Genomic DNA, 19,221 nt, shown 5'->3' on the forward strand with positions numbered 1-19,221 from the left:
TTTTATTAAAGGGTTGGTGTCAGAAATTAATTTGAGATGAAAGCTTCTGTAATAAAGTTTGGCAAGGACATTAACAAACATATTTTGTAGATCTCTATGTAGGTTATGTTTGTAACAAATATGACGTCAATAACGTTGACTGACTGACGAGAGACAATTGTTTCGTTACACTTATTCATTATAATTAATAATGTAATATCTTCTTATGTTTAATGAACCATTTATACGTGTATATGTTAAGTACCAGGACGACGATCACATGACTCAAATTTCTTAGCAAGTTGAAATATTATCTGCACAGTTCAAAACATAACGCTCATACATTTATAACATATTGTATAGACACTTATACTCAGCCCAACACTTTCATATTTATCAAATTTACATACTTACTTATAAATATAATAATATATAAACATAAACATTGAGTATGGTAAGTACAATTAATATTTAGGTGTATATTAATACGTTATGTACCTCGTACTTATTCAAAACACATGACATCAAAAATAAATAAATTACAAATAGCTAACTTGTTCTTAATTTTGATTGCAATGTTTCATATTTGTACAGCTTATATGAGACCTAAACATTTAACTAAGTTCATTCTCGTGTTTTTAGTAGTTATATTGCTTAACCTGAAAATCCAAAATTGATAGTTTTTTAAATATAATATTATACATATTATTTAAATTAATTATTTTATACCATCTTGCTTTAGCTTGGTTGATTTTTTAATAGAAACTGCTGAAATAGCTAGAAAATGCTGCGTTAACACAATCTATTTTATCTTTTGAAAATTGTATTATAATATTTTATTACTTGCGCTTTACCACTTCCCCACAGGGCAATTATTTGCTAAATATGTAACTTATACTATAGTTTTTTTTTAAAATTATGTGTTTATTACGAAATACGTACACGGAAATATTTTAAATGAAACCAATCTTGTTATTTATAAACATATTATATATTTAACTACATTTTACAATACAAACGCATCATATAACTAAACCAATGTAATCAAAAGAACTTAATTAATGATTTAGTCGACTTGAAATCTAATAAATAAATTTAAAAATAGAGGAATCACATTTTGTTAAAAATTTGTCAAAGTTGGTTAATTATACATTTGTTTACATAATATAGATCCGAAACCTAGTATAAATCTGCAACTAGTTCAGTAGTTCACTATAATATATTTCATTTTCAACAATTTATTTTGTAGATATTTTATAGTGAGAATCGAGAGAAATTAAAATTAATTAAATATGGCACACAAACGTAAAGAAATGATTAGAAATTGTTTTTATGAAAGTTTTAAAAATTGTATTACGCTTGGTATTTATTCCTTATATATTTTTGACATTTTACATAGCGATTTCATTATTTATTTGAAACACTAGTTAGTATATCTAAGATAAATAATGACTACCGAAAAATGACTAGAATAATCAAAGTATCAAATGTACAATCAAAATAGATATAATCAGAAAATGACTGATAAAACTGGGACATTGACCATTGAAAATGTATTTCTTTAGCGTGCATCAATTTTAACTTTTCAAATTAATTGTTTAAATTGTTTTTGATTTATTCAACCCTGTAATATCGTATATAAGCTGCCCTGTAAACTAATTGTAAACATTTCTTGATAGGTAATTGGATGTCGTGATTCTTAATACTTTCTAATTTGAAATTTATGTAGCATTTATTGCAATTATCGTGTCGTAGCTGTACATTTAAGCAGACAATAAACTATTTTCTTTTTACAAATACAATATGTACAATTATATAAATAATATAATGAGTCTAAAGATTAAGTACAAATGTCAAGTTCATTTAAACACTTTAATACTTTTCAAACACAATTATTATGTAACTTTAGGAATTTAACTTGTTAGGCAAAATAATCGACCAACCGCTTTGAATTGAAAATTGAATGCCTTTCACAGATACCTACCTAATAACAATTAATAATAATATTAAAATTTAAATATAAAAAGTAATAAGAGTAAGTAATAATAAAATGCTATAACAACTAAAATATAAATCTCGAAAATGTATATGAATGCCTGGTTTTATCTACGCACTATCTATGCCTAGTAAAGTTCAAATTTAACTTTTAAGTTGGTTTAAACCTCGAATCCATCTTTTATTTCATTAATAGTTTTTATTTTTAAAATAATGTATTATGATCGTAATTGATTAATTATTGATCAATTTGTAGACTAATAATAGTCTAGAATATCATTAGGTATAAAAAAAAAAGGGGGGTTAAGTATGTCGCTCTTCTGAACATAAGACGTCTAAGAGGTCACTGTAATGGAGGGTATTAAATTTGAACTCAATGATATCAAACCATTGCATACGAAAAACGATTCTGAGCGGAGACGGTAGGGTCAGTGTAGAATATTTTATATTGTTATTACTTATTATTAATATGGTAGCCCGTAAGTTGAATTAATATTATTCTTAAATTATCAGTGATGCCGAAGAAATATTTTAAATATACTAATATAAACTGGGTTGTTTTGAAACCGAATTACAAAAAAATGATGAACGTTATTCTTTGTGTTAATATGCAATTTCGTCCAAATTTGAATTTAAAATATCTGTAAAAAAAAATACTGTCTTCATATATTTTTTAGATTTCTTAGTTATGGAAAAAACTATTTAAGTGGAAGCTTGTTTTAAATTTTTAATCCTTAGCTGTAAAAATTGAAAATTGTTTACATTTTTAGTTACAAAATCATTTTCAATTTTCAATTTCATAAATATTGTCAAAATGTGAACTTTGAATACCTATAAAAAAAAAATCGTGCCTATGTATTCTTAATATTTTTCAACTGCTATTGTAACAAATTATTAAGAGTTTTGTATTAAACTTTTATGCTTTTTGACCAAACCAATAAAATTTTATTGACATTTATAGAAAAAAAAAATTTTAATTTAAAATGTCCATCAACAACTTAAAACGAGTCAAAATATTTTGGCAGTTTTATCAAGTATATGAATTGATGAAATAAACATTTGGTGTAAATTTCAAGTGTCTACAGTAATTCGTTTTGAATTGCTAACAAATAAAAAAATCGCAACTTGAGAAATCGAGTGAACATCCAATGTTGTAAAAATTTCAACTTTAAACGCTCATAAAAATTTAATTTGACTTTCCGGTAAAAACTTTCTGTTTTTTTTTTTTGATAAAGGAATTGAAAGGAATTTTGTATTAAATTTTTAAATCTCAGATACAAAAAAAAATGTTATGAATTTCTAACTAAATATAATTTGCTAATTTTCATGATTTTTAAGAATTTTGTCAAAATTCTAAATTTATACGCTCATAAGAAATAATTTTGGATTTACGCTCAATTTTTTTTTAAATTTTCACTAACAACAACATACAAGGAACCTTGTACTATATTTGCATTTGCAAGTTTTTTGACCAAGCGAAAAGTTTTTTATCGACTTAAGTTTAAAAAAAACAAATTACTATCGACAATTCCATATGCCTATAAATAGTTCAACACAAATCAAAATATTTTGAAAATTGTATGGTGTATGAAAAATGCTTACACAAATATTCAGTATAAATGTCATATACCTACGGTCATTTTTGTTAATGTTATACTAAAAACCAAAATCGATTTTTTCGAAAAATAGTTTTGCGTAAAAATTCTTGTTTTTCTTGATCCTTTTGAAAACTATTGGGAATTTTAAATTTTGACCTCCTGAATGCATCAACTAGATTCAATATCCTACCAGAAAAGTTGCTGTTGATGAAAGTCGAAGCAATTTTAATTTTAATTGCAAGAAACTGTGATGGCAGACACAAAAAAAAATTTAATTAAAAAAAAAAAATAAATAAATAAATATAAAAACACACATCATTGAAAAATCATTACATTTATCGCTGCACTCAGAATCTAAAAAATGATAATCCCCACCCCCTTCCCCCTCCCCCTAGGAAAAAATCAAACAGCGGATGAGAGTGGTTCTTATGGTGTTTTTGAAGCAATTCTACCTAAAAACTTAGGCACCAGCTTCTAGTAGAAAATAAAATTACAGATAATTGTAACACAACCGCTTCTGTGTTTTGCTAACTATGTTCTTATGTTCTATTGATATATTATGCTTCAATATTTATGTAAATTTATTTATCATTTCCTTTCATTAACATTTAACAAGCTGTTGAATGTAATCTTATAGCGTGCTGTTATGCATTATGTTTAATGTTATATTATGAAGTTTTCGTGGTTGACATCAAATATCGGATATGTCAGATATTAATGTAATGTTTCATAATATATTCGTGTTTTTATGGTTAAATCTACATGTAATTTTTGGTTGTTTGTCTCTACAGAGTGATTATTTTTACAAAGAATCCACTTCTTTCTTTTTAATTGTGTTCAGTTTTTCTGAAATATTTTTTCTTTTATTTCAAAACATTAGACACTTATAAGCAACCCTTACATATTTACCTAATTTTTCATTTCTATAAATTTGTTGGTAAAACAGATAGGGTATACATTTTGATTTTTGATTTCATAATGTAACACAGGATACTTTTATAAAACTCTCGATAGGTAATTGTATGCTTATTAACTACTAAAAAGGTATCAAATATTATCTAATCAATTTTTTTTCAAGAAGTTATGTTTTGAGGATAGATAAAACTTATTTTTACAAAATTAATTACTTATGTAGAATCTTGTTTTAATTTTTTAATAATTAACTATAAAAGTTGAAAATTTGATATATTTATAACTATAAAATCATTTTTAAAGTTTGTGAAAATTAGAATTTTAATGTCTATAAAAAATATCATGCCTCTGTATTTTTAATATTTTTCAGCTACTATTGTAGAAATATATCGGAGGCTTGTAATACGTTTTTAAGCTTTTTGATCCAACGAATACAATTTATCGACAAAAAAAGATAGCAAATAAAACTTTCTTCAACATTTTTTTATGCCTATAAATAATTCAAAAAGAGCTCATTAATTTGAAAATGTTATGGTACATATAAATTGTTCATATAAATTTTTTTTTTTATATTATAGATTTACGTGACAACTAATATAGGTCAACAATTATACATGCTCATATAAATATTAAGTGAAAGTTTCTTCTATAAACAGTTATTTTTTTTTACAGTAACACTGAAAAACAAATTTTTCAAAAACTGGTTTTGTTTACACAAAATCTGAGCTTTTCCTTAATTGTTTGTTTATTTTTCCTATTGCTTTCATAAACTATAAGGAATTTTTTACGTTTGACCCACAAAGTACCAATAAGATTTTACTATCCTACCAGAAAAAATGCTGTTGAAGAGAATCAAAGTATTTGTACTGTCCCAAAAGAAGATCACAGACTCAAAAAAATTAAAATTAAAGAAAAACACACACATCAATCGATATATTCTATGCTCCGATTAGAATCTAAAATTAAAAATTGCTATGTATTGGTATTAAAAATCAATCTTTAATTTTTAATTCATTAAATTTTGAACAAAATGTAGCATACTACATACTAGATGTTTTTTCACTACATTATACCCCAAATCATATCCGTGATCTCTCAATTTTTCTTGCAGGAAAAAAACTGTTTCGTAGCATGCTACTTTTTTAAAGCAATAACAATTTATATAAAACTGATAAAATGAGTGAAGAAGTTACTCCACTGTTAAAAACTTGTTTTGTTTATGAGTACAAATCTATTTGTTCAGTATTTAATATTCATAATGTCTCAAAATAATATAATTGCTCATTAATAAAATAATATAAATCTTAAATTTAAATTTAAAAAAAAAAAGTTATTACTTTCAGAATAATGAGTTTTCATTGTTAAAAGAATCACTCTGTATCTTATTGCCAATAGATAGAGTCGACTAATTTAGTCATGCCTTTATACTGCACGACCGTACAAATACTGTGTGATCGAAAATATTATTTCACATTTTATGACGAACGCCAAACCCCTGGGATTCAATAACCCATTTTCGGTGTGTCCTCAATCCAGATATTAACCATCAAAAACTTAAGAATTCTATAGCTAATATAAAGTTTAGCCGACGTAAACAATTACAAGACCTCCTATATGGTGTTAATAAACTAAAATTGCTTTTCTGTGTTGGTATAGTTTTCCTAGTTTTATTTTATATCGTATCAGTTTATTGTTAGCAGGTAGCAGGGACCTATAATTTATCTATTCTACTTAAATATTTGTATTTCCCATGAGTGCCCATCACATTTCTCATTGATTATGTGGTTTAGTATTTTACGTACAGTTACTTACTACGAAATTGTTGAGGTTATTAATATTTAATACATGTTCATAACATGTTTTACGTAATCAAATTTACAAGGGCATATTAACATGTTTTATACTTATAGGTCAGTGAGAAATTCCTTCCTCCCCCCAAATATATATCAAATATAAATCGATTAGATTTTCCAAGCAGGGGATTTCAATACATAGGTATACGCATCATCTAGAATTGTCATAATTTGTAAGCTGCCATCAATCTTAATCTTAACTTGATATCCAAATTAGAATTACAATTTCTACGAAATTTTCTATACTGTTTTTGAAAGGAACATAATATTTATAAAATATTTTAAATAGTGAACTAATTTATAACTATGTAAAGTTTTAATTTTAATTGACTTTGACTTTTTTTCATGATATACTAGCTGTCCCGTCACATTGCCCGTGTATTATATAGCTATATAAAAAACCCCTTTTACCCCCTTAGAAATCTAATTTTGAAAAATCGTTTCAAAAAACAAAAATCAATAATAATAATAATTATATTTACTTTTAATTAAAAAATGATTCTATAGTTATAATTATGATTTGTATAGTTAAACACGTTTATCGCATATCGATAAGAAAAGTATATTATTTGTCGATAACGCAATTTGTATAATTGAGCTATTCGGTGTTTTCCACTTTCCATACAACTCTTAACCTGATAAAAATGTTATGTTAGTTTGTAGTTTATAATTTGGGCAACTATTCCTAGGTCATGAATATAGCGGTAGCAGGCGTTGCTACGTACGATCGACAGTATAGACAAATAATTAACTGTCGTAGTGTCGTGTCGAAACAAAGATCTATTATATCATTATAATATATTTTCTAGCTGATCTCTAGCACTTCGTTTCCCTTTTAAAATTCTAACTCTATATGAGACTCGCTTGTGATAGTTTCAGCATTAAATTATCAGGTAGACCATCTACCTGTGGTGGATTGCGAACTCCGCTATATGAATAATACGTTTAAATTTGATTTTATTAAATATTTTGATTTTGTGCGTCTATGTATTTTTAAACCTGATCTACCCGATTAACCAATGGCTACCAAAACATTTAAAAAATACAAAGTTCTACTAAAAAATTAAGAAAGTTGCTCGGAAAATTAGTGATTAATTAAAATAAACATGCAAATTGTATATACCTATACACATATTGTACGGCACGGCCGCCCGCGAGTGACTTAAGTTTGTTTAAATTTTTAAGCGTGATTGCTTAAACTAACCATGATGAACAAACACTTATCAAAAAACTCACTATAAAATTGTTCATTAATCTTGCAATTGATTCCACTGTGAAACGAGCACTAAGAAATTATATATTAACTCTTTTATATCATAGATAAAATATAGATGGATCTGTTTTAAATTATAAGCGATAAGCGTGATGCCTTAACTAAGGAAAATACGGATTTATTTATATATACAAAGATAGATATAGATAGATTGAAGAATTTTACTTCTCAGAACAATTCGTATCTACACACCGATCAAACACATATAGTTAGATGGTCAAAAACTTATGGTTGCATGTCACTATGGAAACCCACAGGTCGCCGTGCTGTAAAATACGTATTTAGATATACAATTTGTACGTAAACAATATATTTTTGCCAATTTAAACTCTTTAAATTGAAAAATCCTTTCTTAGTGGAATTTTAAATTATAATATTAATCCATCCTCAAAATTTAAATTCGATAACTCAAATAGATTCGGCTCTGCTAAAGTAACTTACCTTTATTTATAGTGATTCTTATTTCTTAACATGTGTATTGTGTAGGTCAGAGATGGCGAACCTATGACACGCGTGTCACAGCGTGACACGCACATACTATTTTAATGACACACACGAATGTGTAAAAGTTTGATAATATTAAAGTTTTTGAAAAAAAAATTGAAGGGTTATCGAACTAGTTGACATGCAGGGAAAACAAAATTCAACCAAAATTTTTATTTGACACGCTGGTACAAAAAGGTTCGCCATCCCTGGTGTAGGTGATAAAATAAAATATTATGCAATCCTGTTTTTTAAATGAGAAAGTGTTATTCTTAGGTAATAAAAAGTAAGCACCTATAACTAGGTACTATTAACAAACAATTAAACGTTCATTTTGTAAAAATTGTGTTAACAGACAATGTCAAAGTTTGCACAATATTATATTTTAAGGTATTTACAGTGCGAAAAAAATCATTTTACTGTATGGCATTTTTAAAAAAAAACTAATTTAATGTATATTTTAATATATGTAAGAAGTATGAAATTAGGTTGATAGGTATGTGACAAAATTCAAACTTAATTACTTTATACTTACAGATTTAGCTTTTTCGAATAGTGTTTATTCTTAGATAAATAATTCGATAAATATCTATATAGTATATTTGTATCAATATCAAATTGTGTAAACACGAAAATGATTATTTAGATTAAGTAATAATAGGTACGTTTATTCTTTTTTTTTTAAATGACTTGGTACGTTTTATAAAATCTGATTCATTTCATGAAATTGAAACCATTTTTCATTGCTTAATAAAATACAAAATAAAGGAATGAAGTGGATACTTCTTCGTGAAATAAACACTGGAATTTTACATAGTAGAATAAACAGTAGGTAATTATACTGTATAGTATAGTGTATTGGTATTTTGTATATTTGATTTGAAAGTTGGTAAATTAAATTTTTGTATCCACTCATTGACATTGTTTCGTATTTCTCAGTTTAAAAAACAAAATGGTATACATTACATGCAATAGAAAACTTTTCATTAAATGATAAATTCAACAAATGGATTGTAGGTACCTATTATATTATGTGAGTATGTGACATGATAATTTTCATCATAATAATATAATAAAATACATATAAAATTAAATTTTTTTCCCTGAAACAGTCTGAAATATTTTGAAATATTATGTATGTATTATAATATATAGAACCTACATTTTATTATACTTACCATCTAACTTAAATCTTAACATTATTATAACATCTGATATTAAATATTTTCATTATAGTTAAGTAGGTAAAGTAGTTACAGCCAACCATAAAATCCGGGAATTATAGTATTGTATCAGGAGTTTATTAGAAATTATATTCAAGACTGTTTTTTTTTATTAAATGTGTGGTATCTATAATGAAAATATAAAATATGGTCTGAATAACGACTAAAGATAGCATTTTATTTCGTTACAGTTTTAATGCATATTTTCCATTTGCTTCAAGCTTACTAGTTGTTATTATATAAAGTGCGTAATGTTGTTTACTATGAAATACTCAAATACCTGAATTAAATATCATTTAAATTTAACATAAGTATACCTAACGTTGTTTACCTAATATTTATTAAAAAAAAGTTTTGAGAGGTGCTTAAACTTTGCCTTTTCAACTACGGTATTCCATTTAAAAATACGCATACTTGTGTCTTTTTTTTTATAGAAATTATAACGTAATAAAACTTATTTTAATATTCAGGAATAATTTTAAAACAACAACAGATGTTTTCGATTATAGATAAGTACCAGTTATTTAAAAATAATAGAAAAAAATGTGTATTAACACATTTTTTTGAATTGGGTATTGTCAGTTGTATGATATGCTTATTATAGTTATGTAGAGAGCAGTGATAAATAACTTTCTTTAACATTTGTTTAGTATGCATTAATAAATAATAATAATAAAAATAAGTTGACAACAATTTAACACAAATATTTTGAAATAAAATGATAAAAATTGATTAATTATAATTCGCAATGAGTAGGTAATAGATATAAATTGTATAATGCAATGAAATGTAACAAAAAGTAAGAGCCAATGACGTAGTCCTATAATATTATAATCTGCTAAAAAGCTTCAAAATATAAAGTATATTATGTCACTTATTTTTAACAGCATAATATACGTTTCATTGTTCCAGAGTATCACATTACATTTTTTTTTTATTCAAGTAGTGTTATACTGTTGTAAGGTGTTAACCATTTTATTTAATTTATAGCTATATTTTCAGAATATTATAATAATCTTGAACTTCAATGGCAGATACAATTTCCTTGTAATGTATCGTATATTCGTATCATAGTATTCACTTAGAATTACTCAAATCATTGGATACTGTTTTAAAGTTAACAACAGTGAGTCTCTCCGAGTTTTCCCTCGACTGTAAATTAATTGGAACTCATTTTTGTAAAAATATTCATTTAGCTTGGTCATATTGTTATTTGCTATGAACTCTATTTATGATTATGGCTTAATATATAAATTGAAAATTGAAAATTATTTATTTACAATGAGCTTAAATTTAGCTCTTAAATTTCTAATTTTAACAAAAAAGTTTGCTGGTGGTTTGTTATTTGTATAAAATGGTTTAAAGTTGTATAGAAAAACAAATAGGTACATAAATATCGACTGTAGACTGGTTTGCCATTAAATACAGTTTTTTTAACCATACTTTAGTGTGAAGCGGGATTTTTCTTTTTGACGCTTATGCTGAATTTATTTATTGTCCATATGAAGTAAAAGTGATAATTTTGTATGAGAAATAATATAATCGGTGAGTATTCAAATTTGAGTTGACTTGCGAGTGTATCATATTGACTATTAAATCTTCTATTTTATACCTTTATAGTTTTGGGTTCGTTTAATTTTCATTTTATGGGGATAAATTGACAATTAATTACATTAATTTTTCGATTTATACCCACTTTCGCCGACAAATGTATTAGTTTTAAAATATTTTTAATATTATTTTATTAATATAGTTTCAATTCGCCGACAGGTGACAATAATTTTTATCGAAAACAGGTATAACGGCGATATTATTATGGTATTTTGTCAGTATCATTTCAAAGGATCTATTTTTATAAGGGTACCATAATAGGCTCTATTTGAGATTACCTATACAACACATATTAAAAAAATTTTAAATAAACAAAAATTAGGATCAAAAATTAAATACACAAAATGAACGTAATATTTGTAAAAATGAGCTTAAAAATAAAAATGCAATAAAATGCCACAAGATATGCAAAAACTCCAAAATAGAAATTACACATTCTCAGTTGTTACATCACGAAACAAATTTAGTTTTTGGTTAGAACTGTATAGTTCTTGAAGAAAAAAAATGCAAAGTCGTCAAAATTCTAGCTCTAATAATCATTAAAAAATATATTTACTATTTTGACAAACTTTTGTACATCTACATAACTATAAGTACTAAAGAATAATATTGAGCAGTTAATATCATTATCTGGATGTTAATTTCTTTTTATTTGTATTACCAATATTTTAATAATTATAATAACCTTGTCCTTCAACTATTTCAACGATTTGTTCACGTGGGTTTAATTATTTGTCTCTATTTGATGGTATTTTATCGATTTTAATAGCATTTTAAACTGCACTCATGCTATATAGATGTTGAATCAAACTGACTTTTTTATAAACTAAATATGGATCTATATTTTACTGTAGTATCTAGTTTTTTCAGTCTTGTATCCACATTGTATCTTAATTTATTATCTTCCCTTTTTCAAGCTCTAATATAAACAAATGTTCTCTATATGTCTGCTTTTTCGTCAGCTGAAAAATCTGGACAGTAACAATATGAATTATATAATGATGTTAGCTACTCAGTACAAACACAATCATGAATGACCTAAAAAAGGTGTACTGGTAATTAATTAGATTTTTTGATTAGTAATAAATAATCAAATGGATGCCCAAATAGTATAATGAAATCAATTATTACGCAATGCGATCATTTGGTATATACATTTCATGAAAAGTTGTCCAAATATGGTATGTTTTTTTAGTCATTTCGAGATGTCTAAAAAAGACTTAACCCTCTAACATGACGGACGCAAATTATTCATTTTATGCATTCAAAAACCCAGTGCACGGTATGATCGTTTTTTATGAACTGAATGTCCATTTTACGAAAAGAATGATTACGTTATGTGGACGTGAGTATGTGACATAAATATATTACCATAATATTATATTACCCTAAATACCTATAAGACAAAACTGCACCCATTAACATTTAACGTTAATACTAATATTTTTGATTAAATTTGTCATTTTAAGATATTGGCTTGGAAATGAAATATGTTAAGTCAAAATCCATTAATTTATAACTTATTTAAGTAAATAACTAATTTTTTAGCTTATTGAGTCATAAGTGTAATTAAAGATGTACAATAGATAATATTGTAAAAGTTAGTGTTAATAATTTGAAACTACATAAAAAAAATAAAAAAAATAAATGAAATATAAATATAAAAATATATATGTAAAGTAAAATCAAAATTATTGAAATGTAATACATACATTTTTTACGATATTAGTTATTAAAATAATTTGTGTTTATGAAGACTTTAATTGAATATAATAATAATATAATAAAATTATCGAATCAACATTATTAGATATATAAGTAATTATTATTCATAAGTATTTAAAATATAGATAAGTAGAGAATAGAGATAAGAGGTACACGAAAAACAATTTATCTCAACAATATTATATGTAATTATTAATTATTAATATTATGTCAAATTGTCAAACGATATCGAGATACGACTGACAAACAGACAAACATAATATTTCATAATCATTGATGGATCAATTTACAAAGAATCTGAAAAATACAGCTGTGAACATGTGATATTCAAATGAAAAACATTATATGAAACACAATGCATAAAAAGGGGAAAGGGAGGTAAGCGCTTGGTTGTATAAATCGGCGTGGAGTGTACCCTAGTCATTGAATAAGTTACTATGATGCATGTGTTAAATTTTAATCCAGTGATAAATCATTGCATCATATGAAAAATAATTTTGAGCGAAGATAAACTGCCAGTCTATAATTATTACTTGGTATATTTTATATCATCATTGATAGGTATAAAAGTGTTTTATTTTACTATTAGGTAGGTTGACAATTTTAAATGATTCTTGTCTATAAAACATATTTTCATTTAAAAATGCCATTGTGTGTTTCAAATAATATGCATTAAAAGTTACAAGTATCCACAAAAAATATTTTTAAAATAACAAAATAACTAAAATCGTTATTCTTTGTCTAAATACATAATTTCATAAAAATGTTAACTTAAAATTTCAATAAAAAAAATTTTGTCTATATATATTTTAGGATTTATTGACTTAAGTAGATATGATCAACTTAGGAGGAACCTTGTAATCCATTGTCAAGGATTTTAACCAAGTAGAAATTCGGTATTTACAGAAAAAAATGTGAAATATCTATAGTGAATAAATAAAAATACCTCAAACAATTTTGATAATTATACTAAATATTATTGAAAACGGTAGTATAAACAATTGGTAAAATACTCCAAAAAAACAAATAAAATGTTGTCAAAAACTAGCTTAGCTTGAAAATTCTAGGCTTTCTTTATTTTTTGGTAATTTATGGGTTATTTACGGCAAACAAACTCGAGTGGAAAAAAGCTACCTATACCACACCACCCGGCCTTTGACTTGCAGGTTTTAACAATTTTTACATCTTATTAGATTTTTATGTCGCTTTTTATTGGTACATATACATTATTATACTCAAACTTATTCCGAAAAAGGGATGGGACACACATATTATTATTATTAATATTGTTGTTATTGCGTTGTTGTTAAATTGTTTCATTATAATGTTTCCGTGCATCGCCAACAGGTCGGCGACTTTGGGATCGTGGACGGTGGCGGCAACCTTTCGGCTGCGTCGTCGGACGCATCATCGCTGAGTGTTCCCGGATCGGGGGGACCAGGCGGCCACCGTCACAGCATTCCATGGGGCCGGCGCCGCAGTTCCACCTGGACTGGCCGGTACTCGGACGCCATGGATCCAGAATTTACGGACTTGCAGCGAATGACCACCAGAGGCAGCGTGGGCATGCACAGCCTGTCGGACTCACTGCATAAGCTGACGTTCACTCAGAGTCTGGCGTTCCCGGAACTGGCGCGCAAGCTGGCCAGCAGGCGACGACAGGAACAGCTACGGGCCGCCATCAACGACAACAGCCAGGACGACTTCGAGGCGTGTTCTAAGTTTGTCGCCGTGGCCGGCGGGTTCCTGCTCAGCCTGATGGTGTACTGCGTGGTGAATAAGTACGGAAAAGTATAAGGGTGGTCGCCCCGTGGCAACGACCCGGGGCTTATGGCGGTCTTCGGAAATCAGACCGCGGCAGAAATGAATGCCACCGAGGCCGCAGCTGTATCCGCCATCTCTTCGGCGACACGGCCCCACGCGAGCGGGCCGGGGTCTGGGCCGGATTCGGGGCCAGTTCCGTGGCAGGTTCCGGGGCAGGTTCCGGGGCCAGTTCCGGGGCCGGCGGTCGGCGCCAAAAACGGTGGCGAGGGCAGTGGACGGCGGACCGGCCGCTCACTGTGGAGTTATATTATAGCAATGGACGTCATCACCACCAAGGCCAACAACGGCGACCACGGAGGCGTAAAGCGTGGCGATCCTGACGCCGACCGCGGAGGAAGCGACGAGGGCGGCAGTCCGGACAACGACCACGGAGAAAGCGACAAAGGCGGCAGTCCGGACGATAACAGGTAGACCGTCCGGCAGTATAAACGTGTGCGCCAAATTATTGACGCGCACGCGCGCTCGTTATCGCACCGCCACACGCGATGCACACACACACGAATTAGTTACAGCCTTGGACGACTGAAATTCGATAAAACTATAAAAGCAAACATATTTAAAAGCTCCGTTCGCTTATAATATTATCTTCGTAGTAACGACACGGTGTGACCGCATTTCTATTTCTAGTTCTAGCCCCCTATTCCCTCCGGAACTCAACGCAATGCGATATTAAATTAGTGCAGTTGTATGAAAATGCAAATGTGCAATATATTGTGTACTATATATAACTATATAATATGAGTTAATGAGCATCTGCTACTTATCTACGTGTTTGACTTTATTATATTATGTGCAGAACGAAACAAAATATTAATAAATAGGTACTGTAGTATGAATACTTGGCGGAAAATTCAATTAATGGCTTATATATCGAATCGTAAAATTAGTCGAATCGGAGTTACGTAAATATACTAACATTGGTGTGTGTGCGGGTGTGTGTCTGTGTGTGTGTGTGTGTGTGTGTGTGTGTGTGTGTGTGTGTGTGTGTGTATATGTGTTAATTAATTAGAGGTAGATTTGGTGTTTTATGCAGTAGATGGTATAACATGGTTTACAATAATCCACCCTCTGAATTCGCCTAATAATTCAAATTATTATTATATAACGTTAATATTCAATATTTATAAGATAATAATTTAGCCATAATATTGTTATACACAATAATAAATTAGCAACTACACAAGTCGATGTATAGGTAATTGAGTTTTTTTTTTAAACAATAAAATACACTCAAATTCAATTCTGAGAGAAGCTTTATTTTTGGCCAAAAATGTTTATTGTGTGTCATAAGATCTCAGGTCCTTGACGACGCTTTTTACCGATTTCTGACTTTATACACTATATACTGACTATATAGGATAGAGTACCTATATACCTATATAGGCACTAACATATTTTGAATATAATACCCGTTCAAAGGTCAATATATGTTCACTTTCCAATCTATAGAGGTATGTCGGATAAAATTGACGAGTTTTTTTAACTGCTTCCAAAGAAATCACGTACAAATACAAAAACATCGTTGTGAAACGAATAAAAATAACCGATAACCGCAATGCCAATTCTTTCCGCTCAATGTCTTGCAGTAAAACCAGATAATAATAGTATACCCACCTACGTCAGTCGTTATGTAGAAACTGTATTTGACCAAAATATAAGTTTCTGGAATAAAAATACATAAATCAGAAACTCATTTATTTGCAATTCAAAAATATTTCAAGTTAACTAAATTGTTTGAATAAGTTTGTGACAAAGGAGTTATTCACGCAAAGTTCAAAATAGTTAATGCTTCTCGGGAGTGTCAGTTATTATCATTGCCTTGCCATTATATAGTGTAAAATGTAACATTAAACGGGCACCTAATTGGTAAGAAGGAATACTGTATAGTACCAGATGAGGCCCTAGAAATACTACGTGGAAAAAAATGGTTAAACCGTCTTTTAAGTCGTTTCGAAATTCAAATAAATGTATTACATTTAACATACTGTTATAATTTATATAAAATATTTTTTGACGACTACCGCAGTGCGCAACACACTCTTTATTATATAATATATTTTATTGTTGTATATTATCCAATATAATTATTCTTGGAATTGAAAACGTATAACTAAAAAGTAGTTCTATTGATACTTATTTATATGGCATTTTTAACTGCTTCAAATGACACATTTACTTGTGTAGATAATAATATCTACTTTCAGGGCTCAGACGAATATATGTATCGATAACTACCTTTTATCCCTTAAATCATGTTATGCCACACTTGTTGACGTCATATTATACGATATTAGATAACAATAATAATAAATATTAAATTATATATTATTATGTATATAATATTATCACTTACCCCATAATATTACATAATATATTATACTATTAGAATATTAGTTTATAGTTTTTGATGTATAAATAAAATAAAATACTCATACAGCTATAGGTATATCCAGTGGTGTAGTTAGATGAGAAATGGCCCCGAAGACATAACGCTAATAGGCTTGGAATTAGTATAATATGCAAAAAAATATATGTGCCCAAACACTATTAAATAGAAGAAATATGACGTCAAAACTTTGAACGGATTTTGAAAATTTATGTTTTTTGGGTGTATGAACCCGAATGTGTGTTGTATATCTATAATGTGTATTATTATTAAATTTAATATTGATTGTGATCGAATTAAACACTTATAATTGAGAATATTTATTGAAAACTATATCAATACCTTAAATTATTTTAAAGAAGACGTTTCAGAATTGTCCTAGAGCCCCGGGGGTTCCTAGAACTCTGGGGCACTGCACCGGTTCGCTATATGATAGCTACGCCATTGGGTTTACCTATCATTGCATACAATTATATAACCCAAACTTACTATACTATACTGCAGTTAGTAAATACTATTTAGTATTAAATATTATGTTGCATACTATTTGTCTACCTGTGTAAGTGAACGAGTGGAGGCTAAGTTACAAAAATTAACATTGTGTGTATGATAGTTTTTAATGCTAAAGTCGTCTTCTTAGACATATTAGATAATTATAGAACACTTGTTTGTCTTTAAATATACGATAATGGAAATTAAATTACTCTAAATTAATTAAGTGTGTTAGGCATAATTATTAATATTTGTTGAATGTTTACTATAATCTTAGCAAGAAATAATTTCCTTTTTTTTTAACTTTTAAAGTTTGACTGGCCAAGAAATGTTATTTTAAAATGTTATTAAGTTATTGAATTTCGTTGTAAAGAGAAGTTTAAGTAGCTTAAAATAGAAGGAATTATTCATTTATACATTTACTTATTTTTAGGAAACAAATTTAAGTTTTAAATATATTGCATATTATGCGTATGTTTTAAACCTAAGTATTAACTATCGATTAGTTGAATAACTAAATATCTATCGTTTACTGTTTATCTTGGGAATTCTTGGCTGAACTTTTATTATTTTAACCTGTTAACAGCAAGCACATTTCTAGTATAATATTATTAACAGAAATTAGAATTAGAATAAGTATGTGGGATACTTAGTGAGATAAAACTGAATTTGTGTAATAACTAATTATTTATTAAATTAACTATCTACTTATTTTTTTTAAACTTTACATTAGGTATTATATACGAGAATAACATATTATTAAGTGTTAGACAAATTAATTAGTATAACGAAACAATAATTTTAAGTTCATCGTTGAATATTTATGTACCTATCCATGTCTATCATCTAGAAGAATATTAAGACTTTTCAGGTTCCTTTATATACATTGAATAATAAGTATTATTATGTAGCAACCATAACACTTAAATTATTGTTTGGTCCACTCGATGTAGGAGATAGACATTAAGTTTTAAAATGTTAGAAATAAGTGCTCATATTATAAAAATACATGTTTTCTTCCCAAGCAAATAATTTTGCATTGCCATACATGGTGAGTGTTTATGTGTATAATATATTACTATGATAGATAATAAATAAATAAGTTATTATTAATATAAATGTATGTAATATGATATAATATATATGTATACCTATATGTGTGTGATATGAATGAATTATCAATAATATTATCTTTCAATTAAAAATTATAATGGGATCCAAAGTAAAATGTGTGTGACTTAAGTGAACCTTAACAATACTTCCTAGTTCCTGTAGTTACTATATTCTCTAATTAGTCCACCCTATTATACGAGAGCTGCTGGAGAATGGAAGTTTTGAAAAAATGAAGATTGACCAAACTGACCGGCTATCTTTCCATAAAAAATTTCAGAATTAGGATTGAAATTCGTATTTGGTTTTCTTCAATTTTAAACGATCAAATACAAATATAAAAATATAGTTTCAAGTTTCTTGGAAAAAAAATTGTGCTTTCATATTATTAAGGTTTATGGGTTTCAGTAAGATCAACTTATGAGGAACTTTAAGTCTTAACAATAAAAGTTTAACATTTATAAATATTTGACAACAAAATAATTTTAAAATGTTGGTGATTTTGATGAATTTTGACAGTCTTAACTTCAAATGATAATATTAAAAAAAGGTGCCTAAATAATTTTTATTATTTTTGAATATCTATAACAACAAAGTAGAATCTATTATAGGTGTGATTTAGTACTACATTTTCAATCTTTTTGATGAAGCTTAACTAAAAAAAACTAATAAATTCGAAAATTTCAATGGTCTATTGAATAAAATAAATTAAAATTCGTCTAAATATTTTTTAAATTTCACTGAGTATAGTGTATAT

General features: G+C 27.8%; 1 protein-coding gene across 2 annotated transcripts in view; it reads left to right on the forward strand.

The window, feature by feature from the left end:
* LOC111035775 overlaps positions 1-17,520 on the forward strand; it is a 57,883-nt gene extending 40,363 nt beyond the window's left edge. For both annotated transcript variants that reach the window (XM_022317541.1, XM_022317542.1), the window contains one exon: positions 14,000-17,520. In XM_022317541.1, the coding sequence (XP_022173233.1) occupies positions 14,000-14,449 (450 nt within the window). In that variant the 3' untranslated portion in view covers positions 14,450-17,520. The remainder of the gene's footprint in view (positions 1-13,999) is intronic.
* Positions 17,521-19,221: the final 1,701 nt, after the last annotated feature.

This window comes from Myzus persicae, unplaced genomic scaffold, assembly GCF_001856785.1.
Source record: "Myzus persicae strain clone G006 unplaced genomic scaffold, MPER_G0061.0, whole genome shotgun sequence".
Taxonomy (NCBI): Eukaryota; Metazoa; Arthropoda; class Insecta; order Hemiptera; family Aphididae; genus Myzus; species Myzus persicae.